Raw genomic sequence first — 12,852 nt, forward strand, 5'->3', positions numbered from 1 at the left:
ATTTGCCATTTATTTTTTGCAGTAGCACTTCTAAGGTCAGAGGCACCCAGGCCACGGTGTTCTTAGGAGTTTATTGACGGCCCGAGATGCAGACAGATGGATTGATTCAGCACACTGTCCTGAACCCAGAGGGCACAGAGGCGGAAAGACACCTTGGAGGGGAGAGGCAGATCATTTTGGATAATAGCACGTGGCAGCTGTGTAAAACGGTGTTCTCGAGAAGACACAGTGCTGAAGTTAAATGCCACAGACAGAGGTCCTTAGACATGGGAACTGGAGAGACTCTGAGGCCCTGCAACTATCGTCACAGATGACAGGCTCTGCAGAAAATATCATAAATGTCATCCTTTTTGGTCCCTAGAAGCAAAACCTCTCAGTGCACAGTCTCCACTGGCCCTATTGTCACCTAATTAAAAACAGTGGACCCTGGCATGAGAAGGAGACATTGGCCCCTTTGTCAGTCTATCAGTCTTCGCCGCCAGGCTCAGTTGAGCATTTGAACTGTTAATTGGAGCATCAGTCTCTTTAGTGACAAGTGAGGGCTCAGTCTCACCTGGTGAGTCATTTGAATCGGATGCATGTCACAGTCCAGTGTTCCCAAGCATCATGTTCCCCTCGGATCAGGTAGTTCGGTCAGTCTGCATGCTTGGGGAGTTTTTTATCTAGACTGTCAGAAGCATCAGGAGAACAGACCCTGTTTTCATAATGATTGAAATACACTGGCCTTGCTCCTTGGCCACAGGGCATTAGTTTGAAAACTCAGAAGGAACAAAGAGCAGGTTGGGAGGGCCTGCCTGGGAGAGCAGAGAGGGCCCAGCTATGGCCAGAGAGAGCAGGGCTGAGTCCTGCCCTGCCTGCATGTAACCTGCAGCTATTCCTTCAGAGGGCTGCTCATAGGGTAATATGTATAAAATACCTTCCCAGGTGTCAGGCTCAGAGGAGGGGCTTAATATGACAGCAGTGATGGTTACCATCCTCAGATGGGTGACATGTCACACGTATCCTGCCACCCCCCCAAGATGCCGTGCATTGCCAGGTGTTGCAGCTTGGGGGTGACAGTAGGCAGTCACTCACTCTTCCCACATAGACACTGGCTGCTAGGTAGAGCGCCCAGAGGAGGTAGGTCGGGGCAGGCTGTGCTGGAGGGAGAGCCCTGTCCTGCCAGCAAACCTCCTATGTGGAAACTTATTTCACAGATTCTTAGCATTTATAGCATAAAACCTCAGGTCAGGGCAAGGACCCTCACTTCTGTATACTAACTCAAAAGGCCTGGCAGCACCAGTTTTTCCCTCTTTAGGGGTGATATTTGATCTTGCACTTTATAAGTGTCGAATATCTCCTATCCACCTCTCCTACCTCCCTCTCTCTCAGTAAAGTGGAACAGTATTCGTAACCTGCTTCAAAAAGTCCCTGGAAGGAGCAATGATAAAAAAATCATATTTGAATGTATTAATGTGTAGGTTTGCTGCTGGAAATTTTTTTTAAATAGGGATATTTTCAAGGTCACTAAAACTCGAGCATTGTGAGATAAAACATTCATTTGTATGAATTTGGAATTGATGAGAGTCGTACCTGGGCTGGGCTCAAGTTCTTTGATAAGAAATCAGTGATGCAAGGTTGGGCGCAGTGGCTCACACCTGTAATCCCAGCACTTTGGGAGGCCAAGGCAGGTGAATCACCTGAGATCGGGAGTTCGAGACCAGCCTGGCCAACATGGTGAAACCCTGTCTCCACTAAAAATACAAAAATTAGCTGGGCGTGGTGGCAGGTGCTGTAATCCCAGCTACTGAGCAGACTGAGGCAGGAGGTGGAGGTTGCAGTGAGCCGAGATTGCACCATTGTACTCCAGCCTGGGCAAAAAGAACAAAACTTCATCTGGAAAAAAAAAAAAAAAAAAAAAAGGCCGGGTGCAGTGGCTCACACCTGTAATTCCAGCACTCTGGGAGGCCAAGGCAGGCGGATTGCCTGAGGTCAGGAATTTGAGACCAGCCTGGCCAACATGGTGAAACCCCATCTCTACTAAAAATACAAAAAAATTAGCCAGGTGTGGTGGCACATGCCTGTAGTCCCAGCTGCTTGGGAGGCTGAGGCAGGAGAATTGCTTGAACTCGAGAGGCAGAGGTTGCAGTGAGCTGAGATTGCGCCACTGCACTTCATCTTGGGCAACAGAGTGAGACTGTGTCTCAGAGAGAGTGAGTGAGAGAGAGAGAGATAGAGAGAGAGATCAGTGATGCTAGTAAGCCTGTTGAAATGTGTTTAACCTGTTGAGAAGGATTATATGCTATTATATATGCAGTTGTAGGTGAGGGCACCGTGTTCTTAAAAGCAGACCCAGAAGACCTTCTGCTTGGAACCATTGTGAGTCTGTCTGACTTCCATTTGAGTCCACTCCTATCCCAGCTGCATGTTGAAAGCATCTGCAGGTTAGCCTTGCCATAGCTTTAGACTGTTGGTCCAGATTAGCAAGGTTTTGATTCAAGTTTTGACATAGAACAATTTTTTTCTACTTTAAAACTTTAATGAGGACTGAATGATATCTTCATTGACTTATATCCAGAAGAATGAGATGAAATGGAAGCCCAAAAAGCACCCATTGTACTAAGAAGGGCCCTCTCCTTACCTGGGGAATGCCTCTTTGTGATGTGGTTCTCGACACAGTGGGGGCTTACCTTGAGGTGTGACCTGTAGCTTTTGGGGAGGAGTGAATGAGGCAGTGCCCTCCAAGGCTTGATGCATTCACAGTGGCACATGGTGTGCAGTTCATGAGTGCTGTCATCATTGTTCCACTGTCATTGTTCTGGTGAAATGCTCTGGTCCTATTTGTGTTTTTTGTATAATGGTTCAGAAATGACTAGACTCGTCTTTCTGCCCACTGCCGACAGCCTGCCCCGTCCTGTTAATTGTCAGTTTTCTCTTCCTTGTTGGCAACAGAATTAGCTACATCCATCTGATGGCGCATTTTCGAATGCACACTCAAATAAAAAACCAGACAGCTGCCCTCATTAGCGGATTCCGTTCCATTATCAAACCCGAGTGGATCCGAATGTTCTCAACTCCTGAACTGCAGCGTCTCATCTCGGGCGACAATGCTGAGATTGATCTGGAAGATTTAAAGTAAGAGGCGGGTTGGGGGAAGAGTGAAATTCCTAGGCCTCCTAGAAAGCAGCTGCTCCCTCCCTGGGTTCCTTTTAGAGAGTTACTTCAGGAGCCTATCTCCAGATCTCCTCTTCCTCCTTGGTCACTGGCAGGACTGCTTTGGACTAAAAGCTAGACCACTTGTCTGCCTAGAGATTGAGAAGTGGAAGCAGGCCAAGGTCTGGGGGTTCTCTGAAGCTCTAGGAGATGGGGTCAGAGGATCTGGGGTTGGCTTCTGCTTGGGAACAGCAAGGCCAGCTGTCAAATTTCCCACCCTTTTAGCTTCCTAGGGAGATGGGGTTATTGAGGCATGGACTTCTGGCTTTAAGAAAAGTTAGTACTGTTCCCTGGGCCCGCCAGAGTGAACCGTGCCACCTGCGTACGTGACCTGCTTGCCTGTCCATAGTGCCCCCCCCCCCCCCCCCCGCCCCCGAGCACGTTGCTGAACCCAGATCTGTATTGCTTTCAGGAAGCACACGGTGTACTATGGTGGTTTTCACGGAAGTCACAGAGTCATCATCTGGCTCTGGGATATTCTGGCCTCCGACTTCACACCAGATGAGAGAGCTATGTTTCTGAAGGTATTTTATTTATTACCTCTGCATGCATGCATGTATTCTCGAAACCTGGAAGGCCAATTGATGTAATAATTTACACTGGAGAAAATGAAATTATCAAGAGGACCTCAGACGGTCAGCACATCCTCTCCCACAGGCAGGCCTCCCAGTAGGCCAAGCAATAACCAGAGAGGGGCCCGAGCGGCACAGCTGAGCCTGCTGTGTGTCCCTGGCTGCAGGGACAGGCCCCCTGCGCGGTGCACATAACTATTATGCTCGGCACCCCGTCCTCCCCTTCACCCATGCTGGCCTTGCTAACCTCTTTTTTCTTTATTTCCTTTCATTATAAAAGTAAATGACTCTGCTTGAAACCTTACCTTATCTTAGGAAAATAGAGATAAGCAAAATTTTAAACGATTGCTGTTCCTCCAGTGTAGAATTGTCAGCTCTCTACACTCCTACTCACCAGGGACTACCTCTGTATACCCATTTTCTCAATAGTGTAAGACACACATGTTTACCCACACTGTCCCAATAAAACACACACAATTGCTTGGGCTGATATCAAGGTATATTTTTGCAAATAGAGTGGCTGATGTTAAGTGGTTCCCCTGTTACGGTGTCTAAAGTTGTAAATGTTCAAAATATTCCCCTAATGCCACTGCAGTGTTTTTTGTTACTGACATGAGCAGCATGTAAGTGTTTTCTAGGACACTGGATGGCACACACACTTCTCTGTGTATGTGTTATATATGTGTATATATTTCTCTAAAAATGGAATCCTATGATTTCCCCACCAGCCTTCCTACTTTACAGACTATTGTGAACATCTTGCCATGTCCTGGGGGTAAATTTAGTGCCTTGAAATACTTCGTTTTGGAGGTTTGGGCTTGAACAATCTCGTGGCCTCCTCTGTTGAGGCCTGGACAGTGTCACCGGCAATTAAAATAACAGCTGGTTTCCTCTCTCCTGGGTGGTCATTCTGAGGAGAGTTTATTCCTGTCGAAGAGGCCCTCACTCAATCCAGCAGATACACGGATGCCCCACAGGTCTCCAGGGATTCAGGGTGAGCAGGCAGACAGAATTCCAGAAGCTGATTCTGGGAGAATTCTTTGACATTTCCCAGAAGTGCCTCATGGGCAAAGCAGAAACTGCTCACGCTGGCCCCTCTTACAGGGAGGAGCCAGTGTCTCATCATTGTGCAGGTGCCGCCCCACAAAACAGGTGTGTTTGTGTCTTTGGATAACCTGTCACCAAACCTATGGTTGCTTACCATGTGCCTACCCTTCTGTGCAGCTGCAGACAGGCTCCAGAGCCAAGCAGGAAGAACGTAGCCCTTGCCCAGGAGTGGTCATGACCACACTTCCCTTAAATGTACAGTGAGCAGAGCATCCAGGGGCTTAGTGTCCTCTGTTCTCCTCCCTTCCCAGGAGCGGGAAAGCTCCCCTCCCTCCTTTGAGCCACCTGCATTTGCAGCGGGCAGACCTGAGCCGGCCTAAATTGGGACGTGCAGATACTTCTGTGTCTGTCTCTTCATCCTTAAAACAGGACTAACCACAGTCCCAACACAGCATCCGTACAGTGATGGCATAAGGTTACTTCAGGGAATGCCTGGCACAGTGTGGAAATACAAGAATGCTTCCTGCATTGCTGCTGCTATGGTTTTTATAATTAAAACCAAATAGGGATAGATCCTGTTAATACACTTTTTCAAACTTTTTTTTGATGCCTGACACACATAAACTGTCTTTGGATGGTCTCGGGAATCTCATAACTATTTATAACAAGACCCAAACTCTCAGCTTGCCCCTGAATTTTAGAGTGCAGCTTGATGGTGTAAGTGACAACTCCCTGTATCCCTTAGAGAGGCGAGAACATTCCTGGCTACTGTTGAGTTAAAGTGAATGGTTTCTTAGGACACTCCTGTGCAAGTTTATCACTTGGATTTCCAGGCTGGTCAGATGTCTCTGTCTAGGTACGAGCTCGCACATTTAGGGGAATAACAGGGGCTGCCATTTGCAGAACGCCAGGAGTTCCCTAGGATAGCAGGGAAGTGTGGCTGGCTGCCCACAGGCCCCACTTGGGCTGCCAGCACCTTGGCCTACTCTGCAGCCTCGCTGGCTCTGGGGCCTGATTATTGTCAGTGTGCTAATAGGTTATTCGTCTCTTGCAAAAGGGCCCTCTGGGCCCCAGCACATAGACTACTCTAAATTAGCAGGCCCAGGGCTCAGGTGACTGCACCCACGCAATCCCCTCTGCGTGACTAACTGGCCGGCAGGACATCAAGTGCAAGGCCAGTGCGGGCCTCCCTGGCTCCCTCTTTTTATGCCACGCACCGTGAATGCCAGCAGCCTCCGCCTCGCCCTCACCGTCTCCCGTGCTCTTGTTCCATGATCTCTCCATGGGAGAGTGTCAGCCACTGCTCTGTTACTCTGACAATCTCATGGGAGACCTGCCTCCTGGGGATGCCTCACCAGTGGCCTGGCTGGACGTTTGTGCTATTCCTACTCTGCAGTCACACGTGTTCTCACAAGTGGCCAGTCGCATCTGCTGGGTATGGGTTTCATGTGTCTTAGTCCCTGAGAGCAGCACCCTTGACAGAGATGTGCCGCGTGGGCCAGTTTTCAGGCCAGATCCACCCTGCCATCCCATATGGCTGGCTGGTTAGCAGTTACAACATGGTGATGGACAGAGCAAATGTGTACTGCACAGCTGCAAGGGCCCGTCCTGAAAGAGCGGGAGCCTGCTTCATCCCCACTGACCCCGCCTCGTGTTGCAGTTCGTGACCAGCTGCTCCAGGCCACCGCTCCTGGGATTCGCCTACCTCAAGCCTCCCTTCTCCATCCGCTGCGTGGAAGTGTCGGATGATCAGGTACCCCCATGGGGTGGGTTGGAAGAGTCGGCCTTGGGCAGTGTTGCTTGACTTCCCTCTTGGTGGTTGGCTTCTGTGCCCACCGTGTGGGGCCCTCACCTATCCCACATCTTGGAAAGGCAGGCAGCTGGGCCCCTCAGAGCCAAGTGGGGAGGGCCCCATAGTTCTCATGGCAGGAGAACCAGCCACCCAAGGAGAGCGCCCACGGACTCAGCCCTCTCTCAGTGGTCCCCCTCTCTTTCCTTCCTCCTACCTGGAGTGGGGGTGGGTACGTGCTGTTTTTAGTGGCGTCTGGCCTCACCAGAGCTCCAGATCAGAGGCAGCGTGAGAGAAGTTGAGAGCGGGCTCAGGAGGCAGACAGGCGCAAGCTCGAATGCTCCTACCCCAGCAGGCTGTGCGTGTCCAAGCACACTGCTTCATTTCCTCATTGGCCAAAGGAGAAGGAATCCCTTCAGGGTTACCAAGCTGTGTGTGTCCCGAGCCTGGCCCACTGGGGGCTCACCTAAGAGTCCTACTCCCCATAAAAACCCAGTGGCTGCCTCTGGGTGTAGCTGCCTCTCGTGATGCAGTGTGAGCCCCTGATGCCTCCTCGTGCAGAGAGCTCCACAGTCCTCGGCCTCCGTGCTTAAGGGAAAGTTGGCCCAAGTCATGGTCTGCCACAGGCCACAGCACTGGTGAGGAGGGAAGGAATATACTCAGAAATGTTTTGGTACCTAATGGAGTTTTACAGCATTCTACTCTTTGACAATTGGTTAAGCAATAATTAGCTGTTAACCAGAAGGCCCATTCCCAAGAGCTTGCTTAGTGCAGGAATTCTCTGTGCAGGCCCCAAGGAGCAGAGGTTGCTTCTCTGGACTCAGCCTCTTAAGGCCAGTCATCTTGAGTCTGGGGCTTGACCTCAGGTTGCGGTGCTCTGCACCCTACCCAGCATCCAGGGACTGGCCAGGCCCTCTCCCAGGGCTGTCGGCCTTGGCACCTGCCTGGGCTCCCAAGCTAGGCACCTCCCAACCCAAGGCCATGATATGTGCCATCAGGATACCGGGGATACCCTAGGCAGTGTCCTCCGGGGTTTCTTCACCATCCGCAAGCGGGAGCCAGGCGGCCGCCTGCCCACCTCCTCCACCTGCTTCAACCTGCTCAAGCTGCCCAACTACAGCAAGAAGAGCGTCCTCCGCGAGAAGCTGCGCTACGCCATCAGCATGAACACAGGCTTCGAACTCTCCTAGCTCCCACCCTGGCCCTGCCTCCAGGGCTCCTGGGCTGCTAAGGACCTTCAGCTCCCAGACGCAGCATGGCCCCTGGGAGTGCGACCAACATGCCAGGTGCCGTCGCTCCCCAGACCCTCTCTATAGCCATGAGACTCTCCTGTGGCCTCAAGAACTTTAGACCCACAATAATACCACACAGCATTCTCCAGGTGATGCCCACGGCCCAGGGCTGCAGAACATAAACCTCCAGGTTCCACCCACACGGCTCCATTCTTCCTGGTGATGCCAGAGGGCCTTCTTTTTGTTAGTGTGATCTTTTTGGGAGTCTGTCTTTCCTTAGCCTTCTGAGTGAGCTGTGTATGAACAAATCCCAGGAATTCCAGGAGTGCAGAGTGGTTTTCGCAACATGGGTCTGAGTGTACAAAGCCTACTGCACGTGAGATTCTCTCCTTCCGTTTCTGAAATATCTTACTCAGGTAAGGCCTCGCCAAGCCTCTATGCACCCGACAAAGTCCCTGCCTCCATGCCGTCCACAAGGCCTCTTCCCAGACAGCCAGGCCCATCTGCTGCCCAGGGAAGCGCAGGTGCCTGCTAGGGACGCCACGGAGCACTGTAAGTCCAAGGCGCTGCTCCCGCCTTGAAGCCACATGCTCCACACCACGGTCCTCCCCCTTCCTGCATCCTCAGTAGGCCGAGCTGCCAGGGAACCTTCCCGGGCCTGTTCCTGTCCTATGCATTCACACTGGCATCTTGGTTTGGGAGAAGAAAACCACTGGTCCTTAGCAGCAGCCCCGTTTCCAGAACGCACTGGCTGTTACCCAAAGCCCGCTAGTCCCACGGAGGACAGCTGCCTTTGACCCTGCTTGTTTGCCCCACTTGTTATCTAAATGAAACGAACACTAACCTAAGGTAGCCATCCCGTCTGGGCAGTGGCTTCACTCCAGAGATGGCAAAATCCCAAGAAACTTGGGTCTCGCCACCCATCCTTCCTCAGCACAGGGAACGTAGAGGCCCGCTGCACTGAGAGAGGCTCACACCCTCTGGGTTGGTTTTTTCTTTTTTTAAACTTAATTTCTTTTCCAACCCATTGTGTTCCTCTGTCCTCATTCTTTACCTTTGTTCTAAGAACTTTACTCTAGATCCAGGGAGCTGAGGCAGAGGCCCTGTTGTGGTGAGTGCTGACAGCCACCCACCCTCTCCCACCTCGTGCTCCTGCCCCTGCACCCACACCTGCGCCACCGAGATGGATGCTGGATTCAAAGCCAGGAAGGCCCAGTCCCTCCTCTGCTCTCTTCAAAGCTGCAAAACATTTTCCAACAAGAGCTGTCCTGGTGGCAGCAGAGCAGGGGCCACCCGTCCCCACAGTCCTTCAGAGGGTTTCAGCTGCATCCTGGTGTCCCACCCAGGTCAGGACCCTGGGCTTTGGAAAACTATGTGTGCTCTACTTTGATGGAAACATGGCAAGAAATTTAAAGACAGGAATGCATTCATATTATTTAAGATGTGTTAGTAACCTCTTAATTCTGTGGACTTGCCACTTTCTTCAAATGCTCAGTTCCTTTGAAGATTTCTGAACGTCTGTGCACATGCTGGGCAGGTTTGTGCATACATGCTGGGACCCCAAACTGTCAGCCTGCACAGAGAAGGTGGACCCTGTCCTCATTTTTATTATCTGAAGGTTAGAGCCAGCGAGGGACTAGGGAGAGAGTGATTTATAAGCACCAATATCAACTTTACCTATGTGGATTTTTGACAAGGAGGGGTAGTTTGTAATTTCATTTAATTTTTTCTTCTCAGCAGCTGGAAATATTGCACTATCTGAAACACTGAATCTCCTTTTATAACTGGTGTTCACTGACACCTTGATGGCTCTTGATGGCTCTAAAAAGTTGTAGGATGTTTTGTTTTTGTAGCTAACTTATGGATGGAGATGTGATCAGAGGCTTTATTAAATTTGTACTTCCGCATACGATGGCCACGTTCTGCATTTCATTCCACCATGTGCCTGGGTGGTTCCGGATTGGGGTCTGGGCTGAGGGAGCATGTAGGCCTTCACGACGGATGGAGATGCGGAGGGCGCGGGGCACATGCCCTCATCTCCCCAGCCAGAATCCAGAACAGTTGTGTTTCAAGAAGTAACACATTTCAGATAAGCACCCTCTGTGGGCCCGTCCTGTGGGTTGGGTGTATATCTTTGCAGTACATGTTTTACACAGTAATATTACCTTCTTTTTGAGACTGGGTTTTGCCATGTCACCCAGGCAGGTTTCAAACTGGTGCACTCAAGTGATCCACCTCAGCCTCCCAAAGTCCTAGGATTACAGGCATGAGCCACCACGCTCAGCCAGTAGTAGCTTTCAAAAGTGATAAATGTATGTTGAACAAACGCAGATAAGTGTCGTGAGTGAAATTTTACAGCAACTTCTGGGTGTGTCGGGCTTCGTTCCCTTAGTGAGGATCGCACTTGCTGTCACCCCGCAGAAAACACAGCCCTTCTCATTGTATTCCCCAGCCCAGGTTTCCTCGGCAGAAAGCCCTGCTCCGGGAGCCCACGTCAGACCTGCCAGGTGTTTGCCCCGCCTTGGTGCCTCTGCCCTGACCCTTGGCAGCTGTGATGTCCCAGTGGCTTCTCCCTGCTCCCCTGGCCTGGGAAGCCCCCTGAGGATCAGAGCACAAACTCGGCTTGTGGGGATCCAGTCAGGAAAGAAGCCTCCAGAGGCTTGTGCCCTCTCTGGAAGTCAGATGTCTCAACACCAAGAGGAATTCGTGCACGAAGTCACACTCACAAGGAGCATTCATGCAACTAAAAGAAAAAGCAAACACTCCCCTCCCCAAAAAACATGTCGCCAGCCTCCAGTGTGAGGCACACCCACCTAAAAACTAAAGCTTCATTCTGTGACATTTTGGCTTTTACTTACAAGTTATCACTGCTAAGAGAAAGTATGTCTTTATAACCAGGAGAAATAAATGGGTTTTTTATTTAAATGGAAATGGAATATGCTGACAACTCGCAAGTGCCTAAGAATATTCAGCTGGAGCAGAGTTTGAGAAGCGCTGGCCTCCCCTGTGTTCTGACAGCGGCAGAGCCTCCTTAGCCCCAGCACTGCTGAAAGCCACAGGGGCTGGACAGCTGGGTTCTCGCCAAGCTCGGCCGATGTGCAGCTCCAGGGATCTCTTGGGTCTCAGGCTCGTCTCCTGGAAACTTCAAATTGACCAGAGTAGCTGGAGAACTGTGGAAGCGGTTCCTTCAGTGTCGTTTTCCAAGAAGCCAAGAGTGGGCGCTGGAACCACAGAGACATGTGCACACCCCATCCCTCCACTTCCTGCCGCACGTGGAGGACAGCCTCCCTGTGTGTTCATTTCCATGTCCGGAACACAGGAATCCTGATGTCCTCTCCAGGGCGTGTGAGGATTAAATGCAGTTACATATAAAATGCACCCAGTGCAGCACCTGGCACCAAATACACATCTGTTTGTCCTCTTCCACATTTCCTCACCTTTCACTTTAAGAAAACAGGGCTGTCCCTGACCCTGGAGATCGGGCTTGGATTAAGCTTCCAGAGCGGCTCCTGCTGCTGATGATGATCCCAGCAAGGTGAGGAGATGCTGGATGGAGAACAGTTACCTGTTGAACTTAGGCACCATCCGAGGAAAGTCACATTCCCTTGTCCACGCTGCCGCATCTGAGGAGTCGTCCCAGTGGCACAGAACAGAAGCAAGGCGCATTTCAGCCAATAGGATCCAGCCAAGGGGTTTCCAGGCTCATATGGCCCCAGGGCATCTCAATGTGCCCCCCCACCCCCCCGGCCCATACCACTCAAACAATCACTTGGACTATGATTCAGAAGAAACTACATGGCCGGGTGCAGTGGCTCACGCCTGTAATCCCAATACTTGGGGAGGTTGAAGCAGGCAGATCACAAGGTCAGGAGTTCCAGATCAGCCTGGCCAATATGGCTAACCTTGGTCTACTAAAAATACAAAAATCAGCCAGGCATGGTGGCGCACACCTGTATTCCCAGCTACTCGGGAGGCCGAGACAGGAGAATCACTTGAACTTGGGTGGCAGAGGTTGCAGTGAGCTGAGGTGGTGCAACTTCACTCCAGCCTGGGACACAGAACGAGACTCTGTCTCAAAAAAAAAAAAAGCTGCACAGCGGCCTAGGCATTCATAGTTCTCACCAGCCTTTGGAGCACAGGGTCAGAATGGCATCCTTTGCCTCACGGCAGTCATCCTAACAGCTACACTGTTGAGAGCATGTGCTCCCGAGCCCCAGTGGGTGCAGGTCCTCTGAGAGTGTTAAAGCAAGCAAGAGCCTTGAAGCGCCCTGCTGCTGAGTGCAAGCCCCAGCTCTGCCGCCCACTAGCTGGGAGGCCGGTGGGAAGGTTCCTTGCCCCTCAGAGCTGCAGTTTCCCCTTCCATGAAATGGGGATAACGCCACCCACCATGCAGCCTTGCCATGAACCAGAGAAATGACCTGAATGAAAAGCCCCAGTCTGTGCCATCTGTGAGCCATCGGTGACTCATGGCTGTGATAACTGTCATTATTTTGTTCCAGGGACTGAATTGACATCCCCTCTGGAGATTGTTTTTGAAACTGCTTGCAAGGCACTTAGGCTGACAGCAGGACATCCCAGGAGCCTCTGCCGGGCTTTGCTCAGACCCTGGTGCCAGCTCCCTGGCACCCACGCCCTGACTATTCCCAAGCTTCCACACTGTGGGGCACTGGGGCTGCAGCTCCCCAGCCTGGGGACCAGCAGTTGCAGTTCCATCATGCTTTTCTTACCCCGATAGTCCAGGTCTTTTCTGAGCCATAGGAAGACTGAAAGGCTTGGGCATACAGGGATGGGGTCTGTATCAGCTTATGGATCTTCCGCCGAGAGAGCCAGCCTGCTGGAGCCCACCAGCAACGACAAGCCTGTGAAGGTGTGCCTTGCCTCCCTGACCCCAGAGAAGCCTGCGAAGGAAGCTGAAAGCGTTCACTCTGCTGCCAAAGGCTTGTGCTCCTTGGCTTTCCCAGGCACCGAGTCCGCCTAGATGTATGTGCAATGTTTGGGTGGGGGGTTTTTTTGGTTTTTG

General features: G+C 51.4%; 1 protein-coding gene across 8 annotated transcripts in view; it reads left to right on the top strand.

Moving 5' to 3' along the window:
• Positions 1–12,852, top strand: part of UBE3B (ubiquitin protein ligase E3B) — a 60,022-nt gene extending 47,170 nt beyond the window's left edge. For 7 of the 8 annotated variants that reach the window (XM_037743194.1, XM_017541564.1, XM_017541536.2 and 4 more), the window contains 4 exons: positions 2,932–3,114; positions 3,605–3,716; positions 6,472–6,564; positions 7,599–9,741. In XM_037743194.1, the coding sequence (XP_037599122.1) occupies positions 2,932–3,114; positions 3,605–3,716; positions 6,472–6,564; positions 7,599–7,790 (580 nt within the window). In that variant the 3' untranslated portion in view covers positions 7,791–9,741. Of the gene's footprint in view, positions 1–2,931; positions 3,115–3,604; positions 3,717–6,471; positions 6,565–7,598; positions 9,742–12,331 lie in introns of those variants that run through there. The other variant, XM_017541591.2, reaches the window with a different exon arrangement.

Source organism: Cebus imitator, unplaced genomic scaffold, assembly GCF_001604975.1.
Source record: "Cebus imitator isolate Cc_AM_T3 unplaced genomic scaffold, Cebus_imitator-1.0 Scaffold8, whole genome shotgun sequence".
Lineage (NCBI taxonomy): Eukaryota > Metazoa > Chordata > Mammalia > Primates > Cebidae > Cebus > Cebus imitator.